The sequence below is a fragment of the Bufo bufo genome, chromosome 2 (assembly GCF_905171765.1).
Source record: "Bufo bufo chromosome 2, aBufBuf1.1, whole genome shotgun sequence".
NCBI classification, from domain to species: Eukaryota; Metazoa; Chordata; class Amphibia; order Anura; family Bufonidae; genus Bufo; species Bufo bufo.
Window position 1 is genome coordinate 391,169,745 of NC_053390.1, and position 27,950 is coordinate 391,197,694.

At 45.1% G+C, this 27,950-nt stretch overlaps 1 protein-coding gene across 2 annotated transcripts in view; it reads left to right on the top strand.

The window, feature by feature from the left end:
- Positions 1-27,950, top strand: part of ABCA1 (ATP binding cassette subfamily A member 1) — a 111,156-nt gene that overhangs the window by 19,581 nt on the left and 63,625 nt on the right. For both annotated transcript variants that reach the window (XM_040417212.1, XM_040417213.1), the window contains exons 2-5: positions 8,143-8,297; positions 12,714-12,807; positions 21,488-21,629; positions 24,958-25,070. In XM_040417212.1, coding sequence (XP_040273146.1) covers positions 8,143-8,297; positions 12,714-12,807; positions 21,488-21,629; positions 24,958-25,070 — 504 coding nt within the window. The remainder of the gene's footprint in view (positions 1-8,142; positions 8,298-12,713; positions 12,808-21,487; positions 21,630-24,957; positions 25,071-27,950) is intronic.

Consider the following 27,950-nt stretch of genomic DNA (forward strand, 5'->3'; position numbering starts at 1 on the left):
AAAACTATCAGATCACTGCTCCCGTTTCTGATGGCTCTCTCTGCTCTCCCCCTCCCTTCCCTCAGTGTTAGGCCTTAAGGCATGTCATGTGCAAGTACAGTCATTTATCCTGGACGTGTGGCTATGGCTGCTTTTCTTCTCTCCAGGTGATATGACCCCACAGTTACATTGTACCATTCTGATTACACCAATGCTCAGCTCATGCCGCCTGACAGTGTCACAGCAAATGGTGTGATCTTTGTTCTGGACGGATAATATGTCAGGATTTCTGTATGTGTAGTATGTATATGTGGGTAGTGTTGCTAATGCTATGTGTGATTGACCTTGGGCGCCCATAGAACAGCACACTCAACACTGATATCAGCTCACCACCTAGATATCCAGTCAGTATCACTTTTCTTCATAGATTTTTTTTTTTCCTATACATAAAACATGTCAGTACAGTACATCACCTAAGGGAGCTTCCAAAAGAATGCAGTACATTTACAGGAAGACTTCTAAACCTATGTCACAGCTAGACCGCGTTCAGGGGCGGACTGGGAACTTAAAGAGGACGCCCACGGAGAAAGACTGCGTCTCCTCCTGATTGCTCCGATGCTAAAATTAGCATACCAGGCAGGAGAATACAACAAGGGCCACAGCGGGCGAGCGGAGCGGCGCCCAGAAAAAAATCGTAAGTGCAGGGATCTATGCCCTTTGTATCCTGATGCTTGGTTTATAATGTTTGGACCCATGAAAGGTCCTCTTTAAAGTGGCTCTGGAAATACTAAGTGTCCCCGTTTTGTATTCTGGTCCAAATTTATCGAAGGCAGGGCCAGCAATACAATATTGCGGTACATTATACCACCCCAACAGAGCCATATACCACAGTCCATCACAAAATACTGCCAGCATCCACAAAAACTTCCACTGGCAGACCGTGAGGAGGGCCCAGGCGGCACCTTGGGCATTGGCCCATCGGGGAATTTCTCTATAAGGTCTATGGCCAATCCGCCCCTGACCGCGTTACATCTGATTGAACCTTTTATCTGCCTCCAGTGTTTTTGTTGCCCCCAAAATCCAGGGCTAGGGCAGGTTCCTTCTCTTTATTCCAGGTTTGAAAAAAGTGGAATCAGAATGACCCAAAAGAACCATTGTCTGCTGTTCCATATACTTAGACCTTTCACCAGTTTTTACTTAATAAAAGCAATACCTTACACTGTAGTCCATGTTCAGGAGATGCCAACTCGCTAATTTTTATTTTTCATGATCCGCTCCTCCATTGCTTTGCTGTGTCCCCATTTGGTTTTGGCACCTGTTATGCTAATTAATTGCATCGGGAGGAGGAGACATCAGCTTTTCTCAGTGGCCGTCTCCTTCTCCCTGCCTGTGACACGGTCCAATTGCAGTGGACCTGCTTCACAGGCAGGGAGAAGGAGAGCTGTTCTCGTGAGATTTGGTAAATCTCGCAAGAAAGGGCTATGTAAGCGAGCATAGTACTTGCTGTACTCGCTTACATACAGTACCTCCCAAAACTGAGTACACCGCTCACTTTTTTTGTAAATATTTTATTATATCTTTCCATGGGACAACACTGAAGATATGACATGTGATACAATGTAAAGTAGTCAGTGTACAGCTTGTATAACAGTGTAAATTTGGGGTGCCCTCAAAATAACTCTACACACAGCCATTAATGTCTAAACTGCTGGTAACAAAAGTGAGTACACAATTTGGGCCAAATTGTGCCCAAAGTGTCAGTATTTTGTGTGGCCACCATTACTTTCCAGCACTGCCTAAACTCTTGGGCACGGAGTCCACTAGAGCTTCACAGGTTGTCACTGGAATCCTCTTCCACATGACGACATCATGGAGCTGGTGGATATTAGAGACCTTGCGCTCCTCCACCTTGTGTTTGAGGATGCCCCACAGATGCTCAATAGGGTTTAGGTCTGGAGACATGCTTGGCCAGTCCAGCACCTTTACCCTCAGTTTCTTTAACAAGGCAGTGGTCGTCTTAGAGGTGTGTTTGGGGTCGTTATGTTGGAGTATTGCCCTGTGACCCAGTTTCCGAAGGGAGGGGATCATGCTCTGCTTCAGTATGTCACAGTACATGTTGGCATTCATGGTTCCCTCAATGAACTGTAGCTCCCCACAGCAGGATATCTACCTTACATGGTGGCATTAGAGGTTTGCCTTCTTTTCAGAAAGAGAGGTACTGTATTTTTCGCCCCATAAGATGCACCCCCCCCCCCCCCCCCACTACAAAGTGGGGGTAAAATGTTAATGCATCTTATGGGGCAAATACAGTGCAGGGGGAGGAAAAAATGGCCGGTGCATTGCATGTTGCTGGTACATCGCAGGCTGTGCAGCATAGGGATAACAGCCTGCGATATACCGGACATCCATCTTTTCACTTACTTACCCTGTCTGCAGAGTAAGTGCATCGGGGGCTGGAGGAATGGGCTGCTGGAGAGCTTGTGGGGGGAGGCTGGAGGTAGGAGAGCGCGTCTCTGAGCCGGCAGATGCACAGTATCAGGGAGACTAGTGGCTGGTGCACTGAAGCAGGCAGACAATGGGTGGGAGCAGGCTTTCCTGTCACACACGGCTGCTCTGCTCTTATGTCTTCCCACATGCCTGCTCCTGTGTACCTGTGTCCCCTGGTGACTGTGCTGCTGTGAAAAATTCTCTGGAGTGCAGCTAAACTACTGACAAAAGGTACCTAAAGTGTCCCCCCAAAAGCCTATCACTGGACATCCCCCTCCCACAAGTGTCAGCAGCAGATGGGGGGGCCCCCCCCCATAACAGTGCCTCGCAGCAGATTCCCCCCTATAACAGTGCCTCGCAGCAGATTCCCCCCTATAACAGTGCCTCGCAACAGATTCCCCCCTATAACAGTGCCTCGCAGCAGATTCCCCCCTATAACAGTGCCTCGCAGCAGATTCCCCCCTATAACAGTGCCTCGCAGCAGATTCCCACCTATAACAGTGCCTCGCAGCAGATTCCCCCCTATAACAGTGCCTCGCAGCAGATTCCCCCCTATAACAGTGCCTCGCAGCAGATTCCCCCCTATAACAGTGCCTCGCAGCAGATTCCCCCCTATAACAGTGCCTCGCAGCAGATTCCCCCCCATAACAGTGCCTCGCAGCAGATTCCCCCCTATAACAGTGCCTCGCAGCAGATTCCCCCCTATAACAGTGCCTCGCAGCAGATTCCCCCCTATAACAGTGCCTCGCAGCAGATTCCCCCCTATAACAGTGCCTCGCAGCAGATTCCCCCCTATAACAGTGCCTCGCAGCAGATTCCCCCCTATAACAGTGCCTCGCAGCAGATTCCCCCTATAACAGTGCCTCGCAGCAGATTCCCCCCTATAACAGTGCCTCGCAGCAGATTCCCCCCTTTAACAGTGCCTCGCAGCAGATTCCCCCCTATAACAGTGCCTCGCAGCAGATTCCCCCCTATAACAGTGCCTCGCAGCAGATTCCCCCCTATAACAGTGCCTCGCAGCAGATTCCCCCCTATAACAGTGCCTCGCAGCAGATTCCCCCCCTATAACAGTGCCTCGCAGCAGATTCCCCCCCTATAACAGTGCCTCGCAGCAGATTCCCCCCTATAACAGTGCCTCGCAGCAGATTCCCCCCTATAACAGTGCCTCGCAGCAGATTCCCCCCCTATAACAGTGCCTCGCAGCAGATTCCCACCTATAACAGTGCCTCGCAGCAGATTCCCCCCTATAACAGTGCCTCGCAGCAGATTCCCCCCTATAACAGTGCCTCGCAGCAGATTCCCCCCTATAACAGTGCCTCGCAGCAGATTCCCCCCTATAACAGTGCCTCGCAGCAGATTCCCCCCCTATAACAGTGCCTCGCAGCAGATTCCCCCCCTATAACAGTGCCTCGCAGCAGATTCCCCCCCTATAACAGTGCCTCGCAGCAGATTCCCCCCCTATAACAGTGCCTCGCAGCAGATTCCCCCCCTATAACAGTGCCTCGCAGCAGATTCCCCCCCTATAACAGTGCCTCGCAGCAGATTCCCCCCCTATAACAGTGCCTCGCAGCAGATTCCCCCCCTATAACAGTGCCTCGCAGCAGATTCCCCCCCTATAACAGTGCCTCGCAGCAGATTCCCCCCCTATAACAGTGCCTCGCAGCAGATTCCCCCCCTATAACAGTGCCTCGCAGCAGATTCCCCCCCTATAACAGTGCCTCGCAGCAGATTCCCCCCCTATAACAGTGCCTCGCAGCAGATTCCCCCCCTATAACAGTGCCTCGCAGCAGATTCCCCCCCTATAACAGTGCCTCGCAGCAGATTCCCCCCCTATAACAGTGCCTCGCAGCAGATTCCCCCCCTATAACAGTGCCTCGCAGCAGATTCCCCCCCCTATAACAGTGCCTCGCAGCAGATTCCCCCCCTATAACAGTGCCTCGCAGCAGATTCCCCCCCTATAACAGTGCCTCGCAGCAGATTCCCCCCCCATAACAGTGCCTCGCAGCAGACCCCCCCATAACAGTGCCTCGCAGCAGACCCCCCCATAACAGTGCCTCAGCAGATTCTCCCCCCCCCCCATAACAGTGCCTCGCAGCAGATTCCCCCCCCCCCCCCATAACAGTGCCTCAGCAGATTCCCCCCCATAATGTGGCAACAGTGTTTTAACACACCCAACAAAAAAAATTCTTATCTTCCTCCTCTAAAACCTAGGTGCATCTTATAGGGCAAAAAATGCGGTAATTTGCATAGCTGCATGTGTAATACTTGCAGTATATCTCTAGTAGTAGAACCTGAAATGGTGGGTATCCGTAAAGTTCAAAGGTTCTGCTTCAACCTATGATTTCAACGTGCCTGTAATAAATTATATATAAAATAAAGTGAATTTCACAGTATAGATGCAGGTCCTTTTCCTCTCCAAACAATGTCGGGCTGCAATTTTAGAATATTGAACCCACTACGCCTGGCACATTGTAACAGAAATCTGACAGTCATTCTGTGCCTCCGCCCGATCTGCTTTTTGACAGTACTGTAATCCATGGCCTGTATATCTTATGTTTCCCCTCTGATGTGTGTGTCCCATATAACGGTAAATGGAAAATGAAGACTACATGACTAAGAACAAAAGCGGCTCCAGTGTCAGATGGCTTCTGAAGAGTATTGATGTGAAGCAGCAAACATCTTTTTTTAGGCTTGATCAATTTGCCAATAGCATTACAGAGCCAAAAATAGTGTGTTATCTGATTTTACTGTCGGGGTATGATGTATTACTGGACGAACGTGGCCAATGGATAGAAATGAAAATCTGATGACGCAAAGTGCTGTTCACTCAGTGCTCTTGTTCTCTGATGAGATCTGACCACTTCCAGCTCACTCATTGAAGTGCCGTTCCCTTCCTGAACCGGGGAAGTGGATAGGGCTACCTGCGAACCCAAAGTAAAGCCGGTTCCTACCGATATTTCATGTTTCGCAATAAAAAATGGAGGCATTTGAGGTATTGCAAATGGTTGGGCCATCACTCTACAGCACTGCTAAGTCAGCACACATCTATTTTTACTTTATTCCTGTATGCTACTTGTTTAAGGCTGAGAGCCAGCAGTCTGAACAAAGGTCCCTTTAACCGTCCATGCAAGCAGATGGTGGACATCAAATCTACTTACTGTATTTTGCCTGGGCTGCATAAAAACTCACCTGGGATTCAGAATGAGTCTTTAGTGTCTCCATTGGGTCAGGAAATGGGTAAAAGCCTATGGCCAGCCTTTATAGCCTTTACTACTGTTTTTTGGAGTTTGTTCACACACAGCTTTTCACACAATTCCTATGCCAGTTTTTCATGTTGATTTTGATCAAAAACCGAAGTGGATTCAAACGTCTCCTACTTGCTGCATCCATTTCTTGCTTAGGCTCGAAAAACGGCAACAAAATCTGCTGTGTGTGTAGCCACCCTTAAGTTTTGCTGCCATTTCCTGCACGTTTTGCAGCTTTTTTTTTTTTTGCTGTAAAAACCCCAGCTCCAGATGTTAGCTGAGGGTCTGTGACTTGAATGGGTCCGCAATCGTGGAGATGCGGAATGGAAGCACGGATCAGAACCCCGCGGAAGCACTACGGAGTGCTTCTGTGGTCTTTCTGTCCGTGCCTCCGCACTGCAAAAAAATAGAACTTGTTCTGTATTTTTATTTTTTTTGTAGTGCAGACTGATCACGGGCTGGTTCAAGTTGAATTGGTCTTGATCTGTCCCGGCCGCCACACGGATGTTGTCTGTTGAAAATTGCAGTCCCCAATGCATGGAACAGATGCACAACGTTCGTGTGCAGGAGGCCCTAATGATAGCTTTAGTGCAGGGATAGTGAAATGTGTCTAACTATGAGTTGGCTTACTTGTGGTGCAACTTTGGTGCAAAATGGAGCATCTTAGTTCCCCCCCCCCCCCTTCTCACGAAGCCCTAGCTCTTTCAGCTAAGCTGCAACCCCTTGCTGAGCATGTCGAAAAAGGTATAGAAATCATAGATGTGCCACTTTGCTTCACTTTGTAGACAGATTTTTGGCACAGACGCATTAGTATATCTGGGCCACTGTGTGCAAAAATGCCTGAAAAAAAAACCATCATGGAAAAATGCAGGTAGCAACAAAAAAAAAAACAGCAGCTATATTGGCAGTTTTTTGGTGGTAAATAAATGGCTGTGCAAAATGCATATATTAGGGACTCTTAAGGGGTTGTGCAGTGCTAAGATATTGAAGATATATCCTCAGGATAGGTCATCAATATCAGATCTGCGGTGGTCTGACTCCTGGCACCCCCGCTGTTTGAAGGGTTAGCAGTGCTCATGTGCGTTGTCTCCTCTGCAGTGGTGGCGCAGTGTAATTACAACAGCCCTTCCTGTTCTCTTGAACGGGAGAAGCAGTTGTAGTAACACTGCAGCGCCTCTACAAAGGAGACGGTACACGGGTCATTTTAAAGAGGACGCAGCGCTCACACGAGCACCGCTACCCCTTCAAACAGAGGATCTGCAGTGGTGTCGGGAGTAAGGACAGGTCTTCAGTATCTTAGCAATGCACAACCCCTTTAAGGAGACATGCGTTGGAAATACATTTCAATGACCCATATGAAACTTCATTTACACCCTGGACGTGTATGAAAAGCTAACCTAACACTTTTTCTTTGCTTATAGTGTATTATCTTTTAGATTCTACATATCTTGGAAACCGGTTTTGAAGGCTTATTTTAAGCACTCAGTAATGCCTGTTTGGGTTAAATAGTTACCTTTTTCAGGTTTTACTATGCCATATGCGCCGTTTTAGACATTTGAGAAATGCACTGCATATTTGCTTAAAGGCACTCCCAATAGTCCTATTTGTGTATACAATGGATGGAAACCATTAACGCTCACACACATAATCTACAAGAGCGGTGTATGACCTGGACTTTTACTGGAGAACTGATATTTTGTATGCTGGACCTGTTCAAGAACCTCTGAGACTTTACTATATAGCATGCATTGTTCATAGTAATGCCCCAGTCCTGGCACTGTCAGCACTGATTGGACCCCCCCTCCCCCACACTGGTCACCAATGTCAGTTTATTCATAAACACCTAGTAGGAATAATTGGAGAACGGAAGTTACGCAACAACACAAAGGTCTAAGAAAAGATGTTATGATGAATTATTTCTTGAATATAGGTTTTTACAAAAAAGACGAGAGGTGACGGACACTCTGTAATGTTAAGTTCTGGGGCAGGTCAATTGGGTTACTTCCCTGAGACTATGTATGTAACGCAAAAAGTCCATACCTGGTATACCGTAAAATATATACTATTTCCACCAAAAATATCTCATTATTTTACTGCAAATGGACCAGTTACTGTATAAAAAGTGGGTGGAAGGTTTGCATTTATTGTAAGCACTCAGTAGCTCAGTGTGTCCCCATAAGTGACCGGATACCTATGATGGACCTGTGTCCTGAGAACAGGCAACAATAAGTCACTTGTTCACCTGAGAGGCCCTTCATCCTCACCCCCACTGAATAGCTGCACAGTTTCTGGTCGTTATCAGGCACTTGAAGATTTTGGCCACGTTGGCCGCTGTCATTGTCGCGTATCTGTCTCGCACACTGATTAGACTGGTGGAGCTTTGCTCACCACAGACAGCTTATGATCATTTCCCTTTCTGACTCTCTTCCAGTTAATGAGCAACCCAACGTCTCTGGTACTGCAAGCTCTTCTGCCCGAGCAGCAGAGGTGAAGCAGTGTGGACTCTCAGGGAGAAGGAAGATGACTTACTGTACTCAACTAGGACTGCTCCTCTGGAAGAACTTCACCTACCGGCGGAGGCAGACTGTAAGTATCCCCAGTCCTATATCACTTAACGTTTTCCAGGCTGTCCCTCACACTCTGGGTAACAGGAGTCTCTTACATGTCATCTAAGTGATCACTGGCGGCTATTCTTTTAACTGATGCTAGAGATGAAACTAATGTATATTTTGTCTGTGGAAAAAATGCGCTTAATCTGCAGCGTGCGCAGGTAGCCTAAGAGATGGTCTGTTTAAATGTTGTGGAATAGCCGTTCACACCGTCTGTAGGACTACTCGTCCCAGCAGTCTGGGACTGTATATGCCTAAAATCCCAATAGAACCGGCAGGTAATTAGTTACAACACTTTGTCAATGTGATATCTGCTTCCAAGAGTAGATGCAAATAAGATCTAAGGCAAGGATCAATGAGGTGCACCAAAGCTACAGATCTCCAGTATCGGTATAGTATGCGATCATGGACACCGCAGCAGGCAAAGTCTGATGTCTTATTATCATTGTGGAGTACGTAACCTGGATAGAGTGGGTGAGAGGCCATCACTGTACACAATGTTATATTGAGTATTGCAGTCTGTGTTGGCCTCCTACAATAGCTTTTTAGGCTCTATTCACACGCAGTAATTGGGTCAGGTTTCTTGGCTTACTGCTTAAAAACAAAATGTCCAGATGGTTGCTGGTAGTCAGTAGGAGAATCAACGCATCATATGGTAATATATTAAAACTGGAGCAGTTGCCCTAAAATGAATCCTTTTATTTGCAAAGGGGCTTCTAGATCAGGGATTAGCAACCTCTGGCACTCGAGCTGTAGTAAAACTACAGCTCCCAGCATGCTCCTTTCACTTGTATGGGGTTCCTGAGAACAACTAAGCAATTGTGCATGCTGGGAGTTGTAGTTTCACCACAGCTGGTGTGCCGGAGGTTGCTGATCCCTGTTCTAGATAATCGGCAAGTGCTCAGGTTTCCCTTGTACTAGTTTAATAAATCTGCCCTAAGTGTTCATTCACATGTGGATTTTGTCTGGCAGCTTTTTGCATTTCTTTGTTTTTAGTGGCTTTTTTTTTTTTTTGGCACCAGCATTTTTCGTGTTTTATTTAATTTTTATTTTTTTTGCAGTAAAAACTCCAGCTCCAGATGTTAGATGAAGGTTAATGGGAAATATGTAACAGGACACACAGACATTTTGTTTTTCTCCTGGTGTTTTTGTCTTTCTTGCTGCTTTTCAGCATGCTGCACTTTTGAAAAGAAGCAATTTCACGTCCCCTTCATGAAGAAACGGCATGAAGACAATGCTAGTAGACAGACACACTGTTTGCAAATAATGCAGCAAAAACTCAAGTGGCCAAAAATGCATGGCTGTGGTAAAAAAAGTCAGACAGAATTTGTGACACTCAAATTTAAAAAAAAATACAGAATAACCACATGCAGATTTGTTTGGCCAGCTGTGTTTTTTGCAGCACTTTTCGCAAACAGTGGGGCACATTTACAAAGGGATTGAGATTTCTTAAAATCTCATTCATTGGGTTGCCACTATACAACGCTGCGCATCTGCCACATAAAAATCCATGGCATAGCCACCACGTGTGATTTCACCCTTGCTGTTTTAGGGCTCTTTCACACTTGCGTTCTTTTCTTCCGGCATAGAGTTCCGTCGTCGGGGCTCTATGCCGGAAGAATCCTGATCAGGATTATCCTAATGCATTCTGAATGGAGAGAAATCCGTTCAGGATGCATCAGGATGCCTTCAGTTCCGGAACGGAACGTTTTTTGCCCGGAGAAAATACCGCAGCATGCTGCGCTTTTTGCTCCGGCCAAAAATCCTGAACACTTGCTGCAAGGCCGGATCCGGAATTAATGCCCATTGAAAGGCATTAATCCGGATCCGGCCTTAAGCTAAACGTCGTTTCGGCACATTGCCGGATCCGACGTTTAGCTTTGCCGGGACGCTAAAGTCCTGGCAGCCATGGTAAAGTGTAGCGGGGAGCGGGGGAGCAGCATACTTACCGTCCGTGCGGCTCCCGGGGCGCTCCAGAGTGACGTCAGGGCGCCCCACGTGCATGGATGACGTGTCGCATGGATCACGTCATCCATGCGCATGGGGCGCTCTGACGTCATTCTGGAGCGCCCCGGGAGCCGCACGGACTGTAAGTATACTGCTCCCCCGCTCCCCACTACTACTATGGCAGCCAGGACTTTAATAGCGTCCTGGGTGCCATAGTAACACTGAAAGCATTTTGAAGACGGATCCGTCTTCAAATGCTTTCAGTTCACTTGCGTTTTTCCGGATCCAGCGTGTAATTCCGGCAAATGGAGTGCACGCCGGATCCGGACAACGCAAGTGTGAAAGAGGCCTTAGAGACCAGACTCTGGGTCACCAACCAACCTGGAAATACCCTTATAAACGTCACTTTTTCCTGCGATCAACCCAATCGTGCTCGTTCCTGCTATCAATCTATGTGCACAGCACTTAACATTTTTAAAACATTGTTAATTAGTATGGAAATGTGTGTTTATAAATGATATTTGCAGAGATTTCTGATTACTGTATTACAGTGTTTCTAATAGAAATCAATAGGTTGATACTGTCTTGATTACTGCTCAAAGTTCATGTTACAACGATAAGACATGGATAGATCTGACAGTGCAGTCGAGTAGTATTGCGTTCCGCAGTTTCCACATTCTGCCAAAAGAACCTTTGTAACTCCAATCCGTTTATATCAGTGTTTTTATGCCAGTATTCTTAGATCGAAATGAACGGAAACCTGTGATGGTGAACATGGTGTCTGAGCTGAGCAGATTGATAGATCATTTTCTAGGAAGATTTCCAGTATAACTTGTACTTTATACATTTTATTCTCTTCTCTCTCTGGGCTTAGGCTACTTTCACACTAGCGTTTTTGCTGCATTCGGCAGGGTTCAGTAAAAACGCTTCCATTACTGATAAAACAACCGTCTGCATCCGTTATGAATGGATCGGGTTGTATTATCTTTTAACATTGCCAAGACGGATCTGTCATTAACTCCATTGAAAGACAATGGTGGACGAATCCATTTTCTATTGTGGCAGAGAAAACGGATCTGTCCCCATTGACTTGCATTGTGGGTCATGCTGGATCTGTCTTGCTCCACATCCCAGGACGAAAAGCAAACTACAACATGTTGCGATTTGCTCTCCGGTCTGGGAACGCAACTAAACGGAATGGAATGCATTTTGGAGAATTCCATTCCTTTCAGTTACGTTTTGTCCACATTGACAATGAATGGGGACAAAACTGAACCCTATGATGGATCTCAACACCAGAAAACTAACGCTAGTGTGAAAGTAGCCTAAGGAGTGTAGTGCACAGACCTATTCAGTGACTAACAGACAACCCTGAATGGTTGTGTATACTGAGATAGCTGTCAATCACTGATAGGACTGGACTCCTAAGACCATAATGAGTAGAGATTTAAATGAATGAAATAAAAGTTATACCACGTTTAATGTGACAGGCTGCGTTCAAAACATGGGCAATAGAAATTTTTGGGTAAAAAAAAGTTTGGGCTTAGTTTTGGACTAGTTTATGATAAGTTTGGGAGAATCTGCAGTATTGACCGCAGCATCTAAGGAGTTTAAGCTACTGGAGTTAACTTTATCCATTACGGTGGGAGCCCGACTTCAGTCAGTGCAGCTCTCCTGCGGTAATCGGGAGCGCTGCATGTGAGGCCAGGATTAATGGTGCAGGCAGCAGCGAATGAACAGGCTGGACAGGCTCTCGACCAAAGGAAGTCTCATGAGTAGGACATTTTATACAGACCTCTATTTGAAGTGTTGCCCATGACAGCCATAAAGTGTTGACGTATAACAAAAATTTAGAAGAATGATCTTATTATATGTTTGAAGAAAGAAAAACTATAATTTGTTAATTCCTGTCAAGATTACAGTACTTTTATAGAATGAATGTAACTATGATGGCGGGAATGTAGACTTAATAAAAAAAAAAAGCGCCCAGATTTCTCTATAGGAAAAGCTGTGGTTATTAACATGTATTTAGCAGCCCACCTTCCCACTGCATGCCCTTTCTGGACAATTCTCCTCTCTTCCTAGACAGAACCCTTTACTTCTGGGCTACCCTGTGTAAGACATACTTTATGGGCCCATCTCGGTTTCTAGGAGACTTTAGTGAAGTATATGCAGAGAACAAGAAAAGGCCTGAAATGAAACTGGCAGGGGCCCTGCAGAGCGCTTTTATTTTTCCTGAAAAGGTCCCCTAGAGAGATCGGACTAGCTTAGTTCGCCTTCACAAAGTTGACGGGATGCAGTTCTTGGAACTGAATTACAGCAGGGCCCCTGTGTGCTGAACGATTTATACAATTCTTTCACAACCCTGTTTAACATGTTCCTTTCCAGTGCATACTATAGTCATGTAAGTAATAACTGATCCAATTTTTATTTTATTTTTTTACAGTTGCAGCTGCTGGTTGAAATAGCTTGGCCACTTTTCATCTTCTTCATTCTGATCTCTGTACGACTTTCTTTTCCACCTTACGAACAGCATGAATGTAAGTATGAGGACAAGGTCAATACAGCTCTGAGCACATGAAAATGTATTTCAAAATGAGTTTTTGCTCATTAAATGTTTGATTTCTTTTCCCATATGTCTGTGATTGCATATTTATCTACAAGAAGGAAACATTAAAGGGGTTGTCCCACGAAAAATATTCTACGGTTTTCAAACCAGCACCTGGATCTGAGTACTTTTAAAATTTCTTGTAACTAAAAATGTAATATAGATACTGAGTGATTCACTTAAATCTGTCTGTATAGGGCCACCTGCTGTTTGTTCTTTTTCCAATTTCTGTCCACATTGGGCTGGTCACTCATGCTCAGTTCTATCCTTCAACTGCCACCAGCTTCAGCAGTAAGGACATGCCCCCTGAGACATGACATGCGCTTGCCAACTTGAAATAAATCTAGAACAATTGGAGCAATGAATGGGGCGATCTCTGGATCCATGTGAGGTACAGGGCTGGTTCTAGCTTTGTTAGAGATTGTCATGTACTATATGATGTCTGATTTTCATTTTGGGCTATCCCCTTCAAAATGATCCTCTTGCCGTAATTATCTTAAAAGCAGCCTGTCAGGAACTTCATCCTGCCTGTGGTTCAAACAATGGGCTGCTTCAAATCCCGACAGACTCCCTGGTTACAAACAACAGTTTTTTTATGTTAAAATGGTGCATTTTGAATAAAACATAGTTTAAAAAAGCCAGGAACCGAAAGCAAAGGCACTGGGATGACTCCCCACCAGGTACTCCTAGATTTAGAGGTCTCTAATGATATTTGTGTACAGGTAGAGACCTACAAATTGAGCCAGGTGGGTGGAAGCCAGCGTAAATCCACTTCTCCCTGTCTTTACACTAGAGGAAATTTATCAAAAGTGGTGAAAAGGAAAACTGGCTAAGGCTACTTTCACACTGGCGTTTCTGGGTCTGCTAGTGAGATCTGTTTCAGGGCTCTCACAAGCAGCCCAAAACTGATCAGTTCAGCCCCAATGCACTCTGAAGGATCCGTTCAGAATGCATAAATTTTGCTGCGTTTGGTCTCCGTTGCGTTTTTTAGACGGTCACTAAAACGCAGCTTGCAGCGTTTTGATGTCCGCTTGACGATGCGGAGCCAAACGGATCCGTACTGACTTGCAATGTAAGTCAATGGGGACGGATCCATTTTTCACTGACACAATATTGTGCAATTGAAAACGGATCCGCCTCCATTAACTTTCAATGTAAGTCAAGACAGATCCGTTTTGACTTAGACTTTTTTTTTATGAATAATGCAAACGGATCCGTTCTGAATGGATACAAGCGTTTGCATGATCGGTGCAGATCCGTCTGTGCAGATACAAGACTGATACACACCAAACGAAAGTGTGAAAGTAGCCGTAGTTGCCCATAGCAACCAATCAGATTCCACCTTTTATTTCTGAGCAGTAGTGTACTGAGGGGGTACCGGCTCTCAGGGGGGTGCCAGAAGCAATGAGCGCTTCCATCAATACAGATAGAAGCACTTATTGCTGGAGCGCAGGGAGCTGCCGTCCTGTCACTCACCGCTCCTCTCCCCGCATCCTCCCCTCCTTCAGGCCGGCAGCGCACAGAATAGTGAAGCAGGAAGACTTCTCCCCGCTCCACCATTCAGCCTGCAGACACAAATAGTACTGTGGGCGGAGCCTGCAGCCCCTAAATCAGCATAATCTCCGCCCGCACAGTGCTGCAGAGCGATCTGTGCCAGCAGGGAAGAGGTATGTGAGCTTCAGGAACAGGACAAAATGAGTAGTTACTGTGTTTTTTAATACAGAGGGGGCACAGAGGGCTTTATTACTATGGAGGGGGCACAGAGGGCTTTATTACTATGGAGGGGGCACAGAGGGCTTTATTACTATGGAGGGGGCACAGAGGGCTTTATTACTATGGAGGGGGCACAGAGGTCTTTATTACTATGGAGGGGGCACAGAGGTCTTTATTACTATGGAGGGGGCACAGAGGTCTTTATTACTATGGAGGGGGCACAGAGGGCTTTATTACTATGGAGGGGGCACAGAGGGCTTTATTACTATGGAGGGGGCACAGAGGGCTTTATTACTATGGAGGGGGCACAGAGGGCTTTATTACTATGGAGGGGGCACAGAGGGCCTTATTACTGTGAAGGGGGCACAGAGCCAAAGGGCCTTATTACTGTGAAGGGGGCACAGAGCCAAAGGGCCTTATTACTGTGAAGGGGGCACAGTGGGCCTTATTACTGTGAAGGGGGCACAGTGGGCCTTATTACTGTGAAGGGGGCACCCATCTGTACAAAACTACTGTGAGGGGGTACAATTTAGTTTTTTTTTAAGTATTGGGGGAGGGGGGGGGGGTGTACCCTAGGCACACCACTGTTTTTGAGCGCTCAGAGCCCCTTTGGAAAATGAAAGGTGGAATCTGGTTGCTATTGGAAGCTAAGCCAGTTTTCCTTTTCACCAGTTTTGATAAATCTCCTTCACTGTCGTCTTAAATGCTGCCGCATGTCAGTGTAAAATATGACTGTTGGTAATCAGGGAGCCTTTTTAAGATTTTAATAGGCTCAAGATTTGGGCAACATGAAGCTCCTGTATTATAAAGGTTGGTAAGAATTGTCAGTACACTTAGGCCTCCTGCACACGAATGTTTTTTTTGCGAGTGTACGGGCCGTTTTTTTGTGTTCTGTATAGGGAACCATTCATTTCAATGGTTCCGCAAAAAAAACGGAATGCACTCAGTATGTATTTCCGTTTTTCCGTTCCGTTTAAAGATAGAACATGTCCTATTATTGCCCGCAAATCACGTTCCGTGGCTCCATTCAAGTCAATGGGTCCGCAAAAAAACGGAACACATACGGAAATGCATCCGTATGTCTTCCGTTTCCATCCGTTTTTTGTGGAACCATCTATTGAAAATGTTATGCCCAGCCCAATTTTATCTATGTAATTACTGTATATGCCATACGGAAAAACGGAACAGAAACGGAAACACAACGGAAACAAAAAAAACGAAACAACAGATCCATGAAAAACGGACCGCAAAACACTGATAAAGCCATACGGTCGTGTGCAGGAGGCCTTATCCACGTCTCAGTGCTCTGTTTAGTTGGCAATTTTTTTTTTTCATTCACTCCTATTTTGGTGGCCTTCTTCCACCACTAGGGGTGTGATCCATATACTGTACATGCTTGTTTACAGCTCCTGCCTAAATCAATGTTTCATGTAATGTAGTAAGTTCTGACTCTTATATGGGTTCTACACTTTCTATTGCAGCTGGCCTTAGGCTCTGTTCACATAAGTTAACGATTACTTTATGGAAAATAAGACTGCCGGTGGTGGGAAAGAGTGAAACCTGTTTTATATTGATTGACTGCGATATGTCAGTACATGATTTCATGCTGTTGGCTCTGCAGCTTGTATGCGGCTTGGGGGTATGTCCAACAGTAAAAGGGTGAGAAGCTCACATACCGGTAGTTCTTTATTAGAGATTTGGAAATGTTCTTTTTTTACCTTGCCAATGCTGTACAGCACAGATTGCGATTTCCTTGTTGACTCTGAAGTTTTCAGGACACTAAACCTTGAAAGCAAATGTTGAACCAAAAAACACTCCCTCCCCTGTCTAACGCAAGGGTGTAAAAGCCATTCTTTTATGCAACCACCTGCAGTGGGCCACATTCAAGACTCCCTGGTGAGGTCCTGTGTCCCCAACATGTTTTGCCATTTTACTTTTTAGTCTTGTAGTCTATCCAGTAGCCCTGTTGTACTCTATATGCAATAGAGTACCGTAGGTAGTGCTAGGAAAAAAATACACAAATATATTAGAAAATCTAGTGGTCAAAATATACTTTATATGGCTCCTAAATACCCTAAAATCAGGAAAAAATATTTTTTTTAGGAGAATCTGTCAGCAGTTTTATGGTGACAAAACCAAGGGCAGCATAAACTAGTGACCGATCCCCTTAGCTAAATGCCAGGTCACTTTCTTTAATTGACTCAGCCGTTTTACTAAAATCTTGTATTGAACAGCTCCAGTGCATGCCGATGAGTCCTGAATATTCATGAGCTCCCGGCTTTCTCTGCTGCCGAATCAGTTGGACAAAAACAGTCAATCAGTGGCTGGGATGGAGAAGGCCAGGAGCTCATCAATATCAGGACTTCTTGGCATGTTCTGGACCTGTTAGAACCTAGCAGCATAAAACTGCTGACAGCTTCCCTTTTAAGTGTCAAAGTGATGATAAGTATTCAAGTAATAATAATAGCAAATTTGGCTCCATTCACATCCATTAAGAGCCTTCTGTCCGATGTATTTGTCGGGAGAAGCGCTGATGGATAGCATAGCAAAGTCTACTATGCCATTACATACTGCAAAAAAATGGATGTCAGCACATATTAGCCTGGCATATGACATTCTTTTGGCCTTCACTGGGTCAGTGAGGGCTTGTTCAGCGTACACACCAGAACCCTTTTTTTTTTTAGCCCAATTACTGAATGTAGGGGAAAAACTAGATGTGGCCCTTTATGTTGGTACAGGTCAATAAATGAAAAAACAAGCTGGGCAAAGGGTACTCCTTTACTTGATCAGACTTGCTTCATTTCATTTGAGGCTACTCTGTTTGTACAAATGCGAGGCGTTATCGGTTTGTAGTCACTCTGACCTCTGTAATCAGTAGGTATCTGCTGTTTGTAGAGAAAAAATATTGTTCAAGGTCTGTTAGCCTGGTTTGTCAACTGCCTTTGCAATAAAGGGCACCTCTTGCTTCCCAACTATCAGCTATGACTGCAAGTTATACGCTACCTTATTTTCTTCCCGTGTGGTTGTCCTGCTGCATAAGAGTGCATTCACACGGCCATGTTCTTTGGTGGTCTGCAAATCGTGGATCTGCAAAATACGGAAGCGGGCCAGGTGCATCCTGCACTTTTCGCGGGCCCCATTGAAAAAATGTCTTTTTTTTTTCCCTGCAAAATGGACTAGAATAGGACACGTTCTATCACTTGCGTCTCAGTCGCACGAATGCAGACAGCACACGGTTGGCATGCGTGCCCTGTCTGCATTTTTTGCACACCCAGAATGGGTCTGCGAGCAATGCCACCTAAAGTGTATATTTCTAGACTTAGGCTCCATATACATTAGCAGTAATTGGACCAATTATTGGGAACAAATGTTCCTACGAACATTCATTCCCAATAATTTACTGGGTCACCGATAATGGCTGGGCTTCCACAGGGCAACCATGATGTAGCAGCCTGTGGAAACCCAACTTACTTTGCTCCAATCACCCAACAAGCAGCACATACAAAAATCATTGTCGGACGGCAGTTGCCCTGTATAAACAGAGATGTGCTGCTGGCAAACAATAACACTGCGTCGGGACAAATGATCGTAGTAAAGATCATTCTTCCCTTTACATATTGGATAATTGCAACCAGGGGTGCACCTAGCCTTTCTGCTGCCTGAGGCAAAAACTGAAACCGCCCCCCCCCCCCCCCCATGCCAATTTCTTAACCTAACTCGTTGCCACAATAAAAGCACTCTTTCTCCATGGTCCTTCCGCTGCCCCCTCTTGCCCCCTACCTGCTGCTGCCTGAGGCGATCGCCTCACCTTGCCTCATTGGTGGTGCATCCCTGATTGCAGCATGTAAAGGATTAAGAATAAATGGTTTGTCCCATGTGGTTTCCCGGTGTATCTCCAGTGTCTGCAAGCAGCGTTTTGGTGTCCGCCTCCAGAGCGGAATGGAGACTGAACTGATGAATTCTGAGCGGATCCTTTTTCATTCAGAATGCATTAGAATGCAAACTGATCCGTTTTGGAGCGCTTGTGAGAGCCGCCCTGAACGGATCTCACAAACGGAAACCAAAACGCCAGTGTGAAAGTAGCCTTAGTGTGAAAAGGTTTATTTGTTGTAATGTTTATGCCATGGTACTGTAACCACTTGAATGCACTCACTCTTCACTGAAGGTGGGAGCCTCAGGTCCTTCTGCATCCTGTGAGGAGCGAGTGTCCCAGCGCATGCAAGTGGATCAGGTTGTTTTTATTTTTTGTTTTTTTTTTAATACCTGAAAGGCGATTTTTCAGTAGTGTACCTTTTTTTAATGGCAGGTGCAATCCTGTCTAAGCGGATGTTAAAACCGGTCTCATTGTTTTCAGTGAGGTCCATCTGGCCAAAAATAGCACATGTTCTCTTTTTTGACGGGCGCTATTCACTGGTCGTTAAAAAATCTGCCATGTGAATAGCCTCTTAGATGGCAATGGTTCTGAAAACGCGTCTGAATGAGCCCTGAGAACATTGGTGCAGACTTGTATCATACTCCTGGTTTGCTTTTTCTAAGTATAATCGATTAAATTGATTCTCAGAAACACCTTTCATAGGCCCAGTTCAGTTATTTCCATCAGTTATTGTGAACCGGTAGTGAAGCCTGCACAGAGATCAGGTATAAGGGAAAGATCTGTACCTGTTCTGTGTTTTTGACCTGCACCTAGTTCTGGCTCACAGTAACTGATGGAAATAACTGACCAAATGATTGAAGTGTGAACTAGGCTTTACTGTGTTTATTTACCCGCTGTGCACAAACAAGCAATTTCTGGTCGCATTGCACTCTCAGATCCATACTTGTTTGCAACTGAAAAGGGAAACGGCTTGTGAATGGATTGTCATAAGCAAAGGTTTCCTTTTCCTGGCTTGTTGTTTACTGACCACCTGATTGAACTGTACAAAGAAAGTGTCACCCTCAGCGACAGAACAATCTATGTAAAATAGGAGGCAGTGTTTCACACAGGGCATGGAGATGTGACTGTATGGCGGTAAGGGGCCAAACAGCATGACAGATTCTAAAGAGTAAAATGCTCTGTGACCCCACAATTATCTGGGACACATTGGTCAGTTTGACTTTATAGGCGTCCATTTCCCCTTCTAACACCATAGACTTCATGCACGCAGCAGAGCCATGTGCATGGAGGCCCACTACGCAGCTTTGTACAACATGGTATTGTGGTTCAGTGCAGTGCTGCAATACATCCGTGTGCATAAAGTCTTGCCTTTATGATTGTAGTCTGTCTTTTCTAAACCAGTAGAGGTTACATCCATTTTCTGGTGCAATAACATATTAAGGGCTCATGCACACAACCGTATGTATTTTGTGGTCCGCCCAAAAAACTGATCCACACAAAATACAGATGCCATCTGTGTGCATTCTATATTTTGGAGAACGGAACAGCTGGCCCTTCATAGAACAGTACTATCCTTGTCCGTAATGCGGACAATAATAGGACATGTTCGTATTTCCGTTCTGCAAAAAAAAAAAAATAGAACATACGGAATGCACACGAGTAACTTGTATTCACCCCTCAAAGGAATTGTCTGGGTTCAGAGCTGAACCCATACATATTCCCATTTTCACCCTGACAGACCCTCTGATATGAGCATCGGAGCATTTCATGCTATAAATGCTCTCCTTTTCCCTGCGCTGAATCGCGCAGGGCAAAGGCTTCTTCTGGAGGTTCGGTGACGTACCTGGTTCTCCATGGGGAAATCTAGGTGGAGGCTTCCACCTAGCAGTGAGCCCAGTGATGTCACCTGCACTAATAGGCGGGCTTTAGCGCTGTCCTAGCCTGATGGGCAGGCTTTAGCGGAAGCCTCCTCCTAGCAGTGTAAGAAATATAAACAAACAGCCCTTTCCCTGTGCTATACGGCGCAGGCCAAGGGAGAGCATCAGAGCATGAAATGCTCCAATGCTCATATGAGAGGGTCTGTCTGGGTGAAAATGAACCCAGACAACTCCTTTAAACTCTATGTAGGGATCTGGACTTTACTGCAGGGGAGCCACCAGGCCACTACCTCATGGAATAGACAACCCGGTGTAGTTGGCAGCTGACACAACAGGTCAGAATCACCAGTGCAAGGCATTGGAAGTACAAGCAAAATCCACAGAACAGATATCAGGGCACAGTACAGCCTTAGCAGAAACTTGGCAAGATGGAACAGGCACAGAACTCTTGGACACAGTTCAGACATAGAGGTCCAGATACAGAAACTTGGCAAGGCAGATTAGACGAGAACAAGAACTAGGGAATTCACTGAAACCAGACATGCATGGTGGCAAACAGAACTTAGCCAGAATTTAGACACGCACAGGTAAAATCCATGGAACAGAATTCACAGAATGCAGACAGAACGTGCAAAGATCCAACAGAATCAATGTTGGACAGGACATGGAACTCAGGAAAAGCCATAGCAAGCGAACAACTGAAATATATAGCAGAGTAACAGATGCAGACACAAGGCCAGAGAACATTAGCTCGCACCGTATTGAACTGGGGAGAGCTACAAGCACACTGGCCCAAATTCACACCCACAAGTAACCGAGACCAGAACACATGGAACAATGACGACATGAACCGCCATAGAAACAGTGGCCCAAATTCAAACCCACAAGAAGGCGACGCTTGAGCGCACGGTACAATGGTACTAGTGAATTGCCATTGTAACACACATTTAGAAGTCCTCTTTATATGCAAACCTTTTCTTCCTACAGCGGGCTTCCTGATAATGAGGTGCATGCTCTTCCATCCGTGTTACCATTAGGTGCTTTAACAGGTGTTCTCCCCGTACAGCTGCTCTCCAAAGTGGTTATTTCTGTTTTTGCTCAATATTATATATTTTATATTTAACGCTTTTTATTTTGTTTTTCAACAGGCCATTTCCCCAACAAAGCAATGCCATCTGCCGGCACACTGCCGTGGGTACAGGGGATTATTTGCAATACCAATAATCCATGTTTTCGATACTCAACACCAGGGGAGTCGCCAGGAATTGTTGGGAATTTCAATAGGTCCATGTAAGTGAATTTGCTTGAATTATTATTACCTTGCTGATGATACAAGATTGTGTCCTAAAATGTAGCTGTTTGGTATCTACTGAGGGGATCTCGTATTGCATGTCTTTACACAGGAAAAGATATTTGGATAAAAATACAATATATACGATATTTGACATTCATTAATTCCTTGTAGCACTTAACACTGATCATGCACACGACCATTTTTTCGATCCACATCCGATTCACATATTTTGCGGCCCCAAAATATGTGGACAGCCAAAGAGATGGAACATGTCCTATTCTTGTTTAGTTGAGAGAATTTTTTTTTATGGCATGCACACGGCCAGGATCCATGTTTTGCAGATCTGTGATTTGCAGAGGCCTAAGGCTGCGTTCACACGGGCGAGTATTCCGCGCGGGTGCAATGCGGTAGGTGAACGTATTGCACCCGCACTGAATCCTGACCCATTCATTTCTATGGGGCTGTTCAGATGAGCGGTGATTTTCACGCGTCACTTGTGCGTTGCGTGAAAATCGCAGCATGCTCTATATTCTGCGTTTTTCACGCAACGCAGGCCCCATAGAAGTGAATGGGGTTGCGTGAAAATCGCAAGCATCCGCAAGCAAGTGCGGATGCTGTGCGATTTTCACGCATGGTTGCTAGGTGACAGTCTATTCACTATTATTTTCCCTTATAACATGGTTATAAGGGAAAATAATAGCATTCTGAAAACAGAATGCATAGTTAGTGATCAGTTGAGGGTTAAAAAAAATAAAAAAAATTAACTCACCTTCTCCGTTTGTTCGCGTAAGTCCCGGTCTCTTCTTTACTTCTCAAAAGATGAACTATGGGCTAAAGGACCTTTGGTGACGTCAGATCACCGCGGTGATGGACCATGTGATTGGAGCATGTGATCTGACGTCACCAAAGGTCCTTTAGCCCATAGTTCATCTTTTGAGAAGTAAAGAAGAGACCGGGACTTACGCGAACAAACGGAGAAGGTGAGTTAATTTTTTTTATTTTTTTTAACCCTCAACTGATCACTTACTATGCATTCTGTTTTCAGAATGCTATTATTTTCCCTTATAACCATGTTATAAGGGAAAATAATAACATCTACACAACACCGAACCCAAACCTGAACTTCTGTGAAGAAGTTCGGGTCTGGGTACCACAGTCTGTTTTTTATCACTCGCGTGCAAAACACATTGCACACTCACGATAAAAACTGAACATCGGAACGCAATCGCAGTCAAAACTGACTGCAATTGCATTCCTACTCGCGCGGGTTTGCCGCAACACACCGGGACGCATCCGGAACTAATCCGGACACGCTCGTGTGAACCCAGCCTTAGGGGGATGTTCAGGATCTTAAAAAGAACTGCCAAAGTGCAGGAAAGTTGATAAAACTGAAAAAAAGCTAGTCTCACATTTTTAGTTGTCTGCTGTCTGCCACATTTCCATTGGTACTTCCTGTTCACTTGTCCTGCAAAGAGGGTGTAACGTACTTCCACGTGATAGCTGCAGTCAGTCGCTACCACTAAGGCTGGTTTCACACGGGCGTTGCGGATTGGGGCCGGGTGCGTTCAGTGAAACTCGCACTATTTTGCAAGCAAGTTCAGTCAGTTTTGTCTGCGGTTGCGTTTAGTTGTTCAGTTTTTTTTCCGCGCGGGTGCAATGCGTTTTGATGCGTTTTTCACGCGCGTGATAAACTGAATCTTTACAAACAACATCTCTTAGCAACCATCAGTGGAAAACGCATCACACCCGCACTTGCTTGCGGATGCAATGCGTTTTTCACGCAGCCCCATTCACTTCTATGGGGCCAGGGCTACGTGAAAAACGCAGAATATAGAACATGCTGCGATTTTCACGCAACGCAGAACTGATGCGTGAAAAACAACGCTCATGTACACAGATTCATTGAAATGAATGGGTCAGAATTCAGTGCGGGTGCTATGCGTTCACTTCACGCATTGCACCCGCGCGGAAAACTCGCTCGTGTGAAAGGGACCTAAGGCCAGTAATTGGCAGCAGCGGTTACAGGCATATACAGCATATCATCGCTGCAGGGCACAAAACTAAGATTGCCATGGACCACCAGACCTGTGGTGCTAGAGTGGCAGTGAATTGAATAAGTGAGTATAGGTTTATTTTGTATTTTATCAACTTTTTAGCACTTTGGCAAATCTTTTAAAATCCCAGACAGCCTCTTTAATCAAGAGCATCTGACAGCCCCCACCATAGAACTCTGATCCATAGTTTGAAGGCTGCATACTGTGGCGTGCTTGCAGCTTAAGGCCTCTTTCACACAACCGTTTTTCTTTCCGTTTTGCGTTCCGTATACGGAACCATTCATTTCAATGGTTCCGCAAAAAAAACTGAATGTACTCCGTATGCATTCCATTTCCGTTTTTCCGTTCCGTTGAAAGATAGCACGTGTCCTATATTTGGCCGCAAATCACGTTCCGTGGCTCCATTAAAGTGGAAATGCATCCGTATGTCTTCCGTATCCGTTCCGTTTTTTGCGGAACCATCTATTGAAAATGTTATGCCCAGCCCAATTTTTTCTATGAAATTACTGTATACTGTATATGCCATACGGAAAAACGTAACGGAAACACAACGGAAACAAAAAACGGAACAACGGATCAGTTTAAAACGGACCGCAAAACACTGAAAAAGCCATACTGTCGTGTGAAAGAGGCCTAAAAGGACACTTGGGTGTTGTAAGAAGAGCCCTAATTGTCATCCCTGCCACCGGCTAAGGCTACTTTCACACTTGCGTTAGGAGCGGATCCGTCTGGTGTCTGCACAGACGGATCCGCTCCTATAATGCAAACGCTTAGATCCGTTCAGAACGGATCCGTTTGCATAACCATGAAAAACCATAACCATGCAAACGGATCTATTTTGACTTTACATTGAAAGCCAATGGGGGCGGATCCGTTTGAAGATTGAGCCATATAGTGTCATCTTCAAACGGATCCGTCCCCATTGACTTACATTGTAAGTCTGGACGGATCCGCTTGCCTCCGCACGGCCAGGCGGACACCCGAACGCTGCAAGCTGCGTTCAGGTGTCCGCCTGCTGAGCGGAGCGGAGGCTGAACCCGCCAGACTGATGCATTCTGAGCGGATCCGCATCCACTCAGAATGCATTAGGGCTGAACGGATCCGTTCTGGGCCGCTTGTGAGAGCCTTCAAACGGAGCTCACAAGTGGAGCCCCGAACGCTAGTGTGAAAGTAGCCTAACTGAGAACAATGCCTTTATTAAATTGTTTCATAATGAAATTTCCAATTTTTTGGCATATATTTCTAATTTATGCTTTTTGTAACATTTTAGAGTTTCTCGATTGTTTTCTGATGCAAGAAAATTGCTGCTATACAGTCGAAAAGACACAAGTGGGAAGGACTTGCATAAGTTTCTGACAAGTTTGCATAGATTTCGAGGTACAGGTAAGTTATCATTTGAGTGAAAGCAAGTATATGGTTCAGATTTACTAAGCGAAAGATCACAAATTTTGACTTAATTTGTGCCAAAAAAGCTGGTGAATATGTTTTGAACCACATTTATTATGTGTTTTAGACACTTTTCCTCCTCCTTTGACAAGTGTGCAAGTTCTAGCAGGAAAGGAGTGTGACTTTTAGAAAAGGCCGTGGGCTAAGATGCACCAGACTGGCTAAAATTTGTGCAAATGGGGCAAATTTATGCAGCAAAATAAGTCAATCAGTAGGTGGTATGAACAATCAAAATAAGCCAATCAGTAGGTGGTTAGACAAATTAGACCTAAAATGCACCTCAATTCTAATCCAGCATCAGCCACTTTGATAAATTTGGTGCGGATCCGTCTGGTATCTGCACAGACGGATCCGCACCTATATGCAAACGCTTAGATCCGTTCAGAACGGATCCGTTTGCATTACCAAATGTTTTTTTTTTTTTTTTTTTTGTTCATGATAATGCAAACTGATCCGTTCTGATTTTACATTGAAAGTCAATGGGGGACGGATCCGTTTGAAAATTGCACCATATTGTGTCAACTTCAAACGGATCCGTCCCCATTGACTTACATTGTAAGTCTGGACGGATCCGTTTGGCTCCGCACGGCCAGGCGGACACCCGAACGCTGCAAGCTGCGTTCGGGTGTCCGCCTGCTGAGCGAAGGGCAAACGGAGCCAAACTGATGCATTCTGAGCAAATCCGCATCCACTCAGAATGCATTAGGGCTGGACGGATCCGTTCGGGGCCGCTTGTGAGAGCCTTCAAACGGAGCTCACAAGTGGAGCCCCAAACACTAGTGTGAAAGTAGCCTTAGACGATCTAGTTTATAGAGCAGAAGGATCTGAGTAAATTGATACATAGTTTCATGGGAAAAGATTCAGCAAAACTTGCAATTCATTCATTACAATTTCTGTTTTTCAGAGTTCAGTTGTACACAGGGGAATCTTATCCGTGACTGACAGCTATGTATATATATAGTGAATTAACATTTGTGTTATTCAGATACCGTATTTTTAGCCCATAAGATGCACCTAGGATTTGGAGGTGGAAAATAAGCCTCAGATCAGACCCCAGTCAGCCTCAGATTGGACTCCCATCAGACCTTAGATCAGATGTTAAAAAAAAAATGAATGCTGCCACTCACTTCTCCTTGGTCTTCTTCCGTCCCACGCTGCACTGTGACCTGATGTTGCACAGTGTCATGTGATAGTGCATGCCTACGTGCACTATCACAATGTCCTGATGCTGTAAGCCGTGCAGAACGGGGCCCAGAAGACCAGGGTGGGTGAGTAGAGCCGCGCAGCGCATCCCTCACTGCTCCCTGCGCCTCCCGCATGCTGATGACCGCGTCCACAATGGAAGCGGGAATTAGAATTTGGACTAAGACACACTGCCACTTTTCCCTCACTTACCTCATGTCTTATAGTCCGAAAAATATGGTAGCTTGCTAGATTGATAGCTAGGACAGACAGGCTAGCTGTGCATTATAAACTTATGTTTATGAGGTCTTCATCTCATTGGTATCAGCCACGTGTGCAGGTCTGATGTAATCTCGGATAACCCCTTTAAGGTCAGTGTAGCAGGATGTCATTCTTTATCAGCCACTGATAAACTGTTTACGGCAAAGGGCATACAGTGCAGCATACAACCTGTACAGAGCAAAGGGCTTTTACTGGAACAATTACTGACTCCAGCCACAATGTATCCCTTCCTATGTGCATTCAGCTGAGGACCTTAGTTTCGCTTATCTTAGGTAATTTTCTAAGCAGTACACACTTGTATATAACATTGGAATAAAACACCAAATTGGGGATTAGGTGTACAATATTGTGTAAAATGAGTCTAAAATGGCATGTTATACTCATGTAATACTTTTTTCTTTGGTATTATCTGAATTATAACGGTATACATTAACAGTAGTCAACATGCTATAGGGATGAAATGCATGTGGTAATTAGCAAGACTATATTTGACATATATGGGCTAATCTTGCTGACTTTAAAGCCATCTGTCGCATGGTAATTCTGCAGAATGAGGTCAGTTTCTCTTCTGCTTAAGAAAATCAGTTGTCTGTAGAGCAGGGGTAACTATTTCTTAATGACCACAAATGTTCCAGCCCTTAAGGACGAAGCCTATTTTTTCAAATCTGACATGTTACTTTGTGTTAATAGCTTTGGAACACTTCTACATGTCCAAGCAATTCTTACTTTGTTTATTTGTGATATATTGTATTTTATGTTAGTGGCAAATTTAGGTTGCTACGTTTTATGTCAAAAAAAATCCCAAATTTAACAAAAATATGCAATTTTCAAGATTTGAAAATTGTATTCTTTAGACAGATAGTCATACCAAACAAAGTTAATAAAGTCTTCTTAATGTTGGCTTTATTTTTGAGAAGTTCTTTTATTATTGCCAAGAGAATTTCCAAATCCTATTTAGAGACCAATTCAGTTCTAAAGCGGCTTTGAGAGCCCTATATATTAGAACCTCCCATATATCACAATTTTAAAAACTGCACCTCAAAGTATGCAAATTTGGCATTTAAAAAGTTTAACACTTTTAGGGGTTTTACACAAATGAAACCAAATCAAAGGTGAAATTTAAAGGGGTCATCTGAGGCTGGATATGCCTCCCCTACTACGGCTCCTCACACTGATTCGACTTGCCTGGCTTCCCACTCCCTGCACCGCTCCTGGTCTCCGCACGGCCGCCGCTGCTTCTCCCAGTGCGCAGATGAAAACATCCGGTGTCGGGGGGCAGCCAATGGCAGACGAGGACGAGCCTCCCTAGCGTCACCCGCTAGAATCGGTACTAGTACCAATCATTCCAGGGGG